General features: G+C 40.5%; 1 protein-coding gene across 1 annotated transcript; it reads right to left on the bottom strand.

Annotated features, from left to right (window-relative positions):
* Positions 1-524: 524 nt before the first annotated feature.
* On the bottom strand, positions 525-4,783 carry bnip3la (BCL2 interacting protein 3 like a). The gene is made up of 6 exons (XM_084552423.1): positions 4,651-4,783; positions 3,316-3,586; positions 3,157-3,238; positions 2,966-3,072; positions 2,716-2,865; positions 525-2,010 (listed from the first exon to the last, which is right to left on the bottom strand). Exons 1-6 carry the CDS (start codon positions 4,700-4,702, stop codon positions 1,962-1,964), a joined length of 711 nt encoding a protein of 236 aa, XP_084408549.1. The 5' UTR covers positions 4,703-4,783; the 3' UTR covers positions 525-1,961.
* Positions 4,784-5,029: the final 246 nt, after the last annotated feature.

Below are 5,029 nucleotides of genomic sequence, written 5' to 3'. Positions count from 1 at the left end.
TGCGTGAGGACCCCAGAACCCAGGATTGCCTCTGCGCCTTTATGTCTTCATTACGATCTTCTAAATTACAAAATTATGAGTTTAGAAAGGGCTGTGTACAAAGATCAGAGATGCTTTGATGTTTGTGTGGCCCAAGCAAATGTTACAAAAGAAGGCCTGCGTCCACAAAGCACTAGAAATATGAAATAGTATTTTAAAAAGGCACACATATTTAGCTATTAACATGCAACAACCAGCATTGCAAGCAACAAATTTGTTGTATACATGTGGTTGCCCAAGAAGTGTTGTAAAGACTGATTTATAGTTTAAAACCCCATCTAGACAAACACACATTCACTTTCTTTGTTAGACATTAATAACATGTAAATTAACTTCCATAGACAACTGTAATCAGTACAAAGTCTATTCAAATCATCAGAAGCCCATAATGATGATATGTGCCTTTTATTAGTTATCATGTAAATAATGTTAGGTTACTATAGAGCTCCATCTAATCTCTTTGTATTTATATATCAGCCACTGTATACAGTACAAACTTTATTCAAATTCCAAAACGCTCTGTATTGCACACGGATCAACTGTACATAAGCCTGTTATGATGACATGTACAGTTTATGAGTTAGTATGAGTTACACAATGCTTTAAAGCCTAGAGTGCCTTCAGACCAATACTGCCAATATTGTACATTATCTTCAATGATTTTTCACATCATTAAAATGTCATCAGTTTACAAAGACCGACCGAAGAACCTTCCAGCCGGCATCAATATACAGAGATGCATGCATTTTCATCAGGAAATCATTTTTCTGCAAGTTCCACAGACACCGTACGCTATTTATTGAATCATGTCGTGTGAAATTATCGTACAGTGAAATCTAGATAAAAGTCAGATAACACTCTTAAACGAGGCCCCTAGAAATATCCTCTGTGGTGGTGGTGTCTGCCACTGAAGCTTCAGCAATTAAACAACAGCAAAAATACATTACTTACACTGCCACAATGCATAAGGTATAATATGCATCCTTATCAATGTATACAAATTATACAATGTCGACAGGTGTCTGTTACATGGGGCAGATCACAGCTTAAGTTATTTTTCACATCTACATCTTTAAATACCTAAACATTGAAAAAATAAAACAGTCTAAGATAAATCACCAATGTGCAGTGGTGAATGATAAAAATTTGGCACTTTGCCATTGCTTCTATATTATGTGTTAAAGATATGTAGGCAAGAAGAAATAAAGATAGCATATGGCCTGGCATAATGCTTTCTGGTATTATAATATACTTCCAACAATCTCACTAAAAGTCTGGAGCTACATACTAGATAAATGTTTAAGCTTTTCAACCTCGAAAAGAAAACAAAGCTTTTAAACGAAACTCTCAAGATGCAAGTTCTATTCTCAAAACTGTGCAAAATTTAAAAAAATTGATCCCACTGTGCAGCATCATTTGTCCCCGGCCCTCATTTCACTGCACCTTGAATGTTGAGTTCACTAAATTAAGGCGATAAAAGTCCCTTCTGTTCCCACAGCCAATCAAATTCAGCTTTTATTGCAACTATAGCACAGATTACTGGTTCATAAACTCTGCCTCCTAGGACACCAGAGGAGAGATGCAGCTTGGGAGAAGGCCAGATTTCTTATGACACGACATCAAAACAAAATAAAAAGAAACTTCAACCCTGAAGCCACCTGACATCAAATTCACATATCTTGTATCTACTGGACTTGGATCGGTGACAACTGCGTGTGCGATGTTTCCCTGTGTCATCATATGACGGAGTGCAACCACATTACGTAATGTGTCTAACTACATCTATGTGTTGTGATCTAATTTAATGCTGACTGGACAGGAAATGTGGGCATACAATAGATGCAGAGACAGAGCTTGACTACAATAGGAAGGCTGAGAGACTTGGAGACAGGAGAACATCCAGGCACTGCTTCATTTTTGATTCAGTAAGAGCTGGCGGAGGCTGTGGCAATTCTCTTCCCAATATACACCCTAGGAAAAAAAATATCAAGAAAATGCATGAAATTAAACCAGTTGGTGAAAAGGGGAGAAAATGTAGACAAACACTTTGGAAACAATGAAAGGCTGACTCCAACAAGCAAGTCAATCTGTGTAGAACTACATATGAGAGTGGCCAACTTTAAAGCAGAACTAAACATGTTTACAGTCTGGTACAAAATCAGTTTTGGTTACTATACATAATTTCCTCATTCTTCACAACTGTACGTGGGTGTTTTTATATAAATAACAAATTTCTGTTGCATTAGGGTTTAAAGTTACACTTAAGGGCACGGCCGCTTTAAGAGACAGGTAAGTGTCATCCCAGCATCCATGGCCTTACTGTCTGCCTCAGTGTCACCCGCACGCCCCAGCACCACTCAGCTGAGCCATAACACAGAGTTTACAAATCCTATGGGTGACATCATGGACAGTTTGTCTATCTTTATATACAGTGTGCGGTTCTTCCTTTATTCCTGTGAGCATGTGCATCTTTTTCAGTGTTTTATAAAGCAGAAGTCATCTTAAGAAACCATGAGGAGCACTTATAAATTAACAGAGACACAGTCCCTTCCCGTGGGACGTGAGTCAACGAAGTAGAAAATTTATGCAAGCTTACAAGAACGATTGATGCCATTTTTACGCCAGGGGACACAATGCAATGCTCTGCAAGACATAACTGAGGGAACTGGGACTTACCCGAGGCCAAGCGCCAGGATGTGTGAGATGAGCAAGGAAGGGATGAACACTTTGAGGAATTCAGCAGAGAAGATGCCGCCATCCTTCATGACTCCACTCTTCCTCATACTAAGAGATACTGAACGTCGGGGGTGCCTGAAGTGGAACTCCCTGAGCAGAAGAGTTAACGAAATGAATGCAAACATGTTTCACAACATAACCGATGATGATATTAAGACGTGCTGCGATCAGTAAATGACAGTCGAATTACTTTGGTGGAATGTTTTCGGGTCTGCTGGACCAGTCGGGGGCCCATTCTACTTCTTTGTTCATCAAGATGTCTTCCTCTCTGTCCTTCTCTAGACCATCTTCCTCTGACTGCAAAAGTCAAAGTAAAGTCAATTAGATGAATGGAGAAACTTGTAAGGGCTTAAAACTTTAGAAATAAATATAATGTTTTACCGAACTAGCTCTTGGGCTTGGCATCTCAACATCAAATGTTATCTGACCCTCATCCTGCTCTGGACTTGGTGGCCTGTGAGGACTGGATCAATAGAATGAGATTTAAAAATATCTGTTTTACTTGCCTGCTCAATAATGAATAATGACCATTATTCCTACCTATCACAGGAGGAGTTGCTTGGGCTGGATTCATGCTGTGCATCCAAGAGGATTTTTTCCATGTCTCCATTGTGGATAGAGGAGGATGATGGCACATGCTCTAGTCCTCCGATCAGGGTTTCGTCACTTTCAGGCACCATTTCCAAAGTGACCAGAGTATGACTCATGCCAGCATTTGCGTTTATTTGGTCTGCAGCGGGTGTCATTGGCAGGTCAGGCTGCCTGCCCTGGGCCCCTGTATTCCCATTCAGCTCCAGCTCTACCCAGGAGCCTTAAAAAAAAAAACAAAAAAACAATGGAAACAAATGGAAACGACCCTTGATGTGTTTTAAAGTGTATCCCACACAGAAATACACTTCTGTCCTCTTTTAAATGGAAACAGCTGACCTACATTTCCTGCACCACTCACTCTGTGCATTCAAATGAACAGCCTGTGCACTGCATTCATGATATCATGCATTTCTCTGTGCCACTGCCCCACAAACAGCTTGCACTTTTTTTTTCTAGATGGGAGGGAGTTATGTAATCTTCTAATGCTTGCGGGCTTGGATGAACACAGAATGTCAACCTTGTGACTAACATGAGACGCCCTTCTTCATCTTTGGGATAGCTCAAAATAAAATACGATTCTGTCTTTCCGATTGCGCATTAATAGGTCAACACTGGTGCTCTAGTGTAAGGTCTTGCATAACTGTGTAGTCCAGGGTGAGACAATTTGCCCAGACATGTCGCTGTTCCAGCTGTGATGTTGTCACACATGAAGCGAAACGCGTCCCACGTTTCCGTCGGAGCTAATGTTCGGGCACTTAACTAGACTGTTTATCGAATCACATAACCTTTAACCGATTTAAATGTCTTTTAGAAGCTGTCTATTTGAAGACACTTAGGAAAACATCCGAGCATTTGTGTCTTTTTAAATGACATTTAATTACTGAAACATTGGCCTGTTTAGTAAAGAAGCAACTCGCCCACACAGAGTTAGAGTGACACAGCCAATTATCATAAATAAAAAACGACAAATAGAACCAACATATATCGTCTATTGTCCCCAAACTTGTTTTCATTTGGGCTAGCGCCCGCCCACTGCCGACCCTTGTATGTGATTGGTTACCGGCGCATCAATCAAACATTTCCCACAACGCGATTGGCTGCCGCGCAGTTACGTCAAACAACATCAGCCTCCACCCCTCCTAGAAGACGAGGAAATTCTATGTATGTAACTTTTACAATAAAGCCTCCTTTAGAATAATGTTCTTGTGAAAACACGCATTCGTGAAGTAAATATAAAGAAGTATTATATATATATAGCACAGAAAAGCCAGGGATAGCACGTACCGTGAAGCCCGGGTTCCTCGTTATTGTTTTGTTGAGCTGCAGAGGTGGACATGTTGACTACCCAGTTTTAAGCGTTCAACATGACACGCAGACAAACTGCGATGTGCGCAAGCGCACAACCTGCCCAGAGTCCAGACGGCCAGACAAATAACAGGCTCTAGATCAGTGATGGTGGGGCTCACTCTGTCAAATATGTTAAGTCAAGAGTCAAAACAGTAATTTTCTGCAAATGTATTTACCAGAAAATTGTGAATGAAGAGTAGAATTATCTCCCAATGTCTGGACAGAAGCAACAAATTCTTTCTATCAGAGTCTGTGCAGGGATATTGATAGTAATAAAGCTGGCCTCTTCCTCTCTGTCTTCCTCCTCAAGTAACTG

This window comes from Chelon labrosus (assembly GCF_963514085.1).
Source record: "Chelon labrosus genome assembly, chromosome: 9".
In the NCBI taxonomy this organism is placed as follows: Eukaryota; Metazoa; Chordata; class Actinopteri; order Mugiliformes; family Mugilidae; genus Chelon; species Chelon labrosus.
The sequence above is the reverse complement of the archived record's forward strand: the minus strand, read 5'-3'. Positions and strand labels throughout refer to the sequence as shown.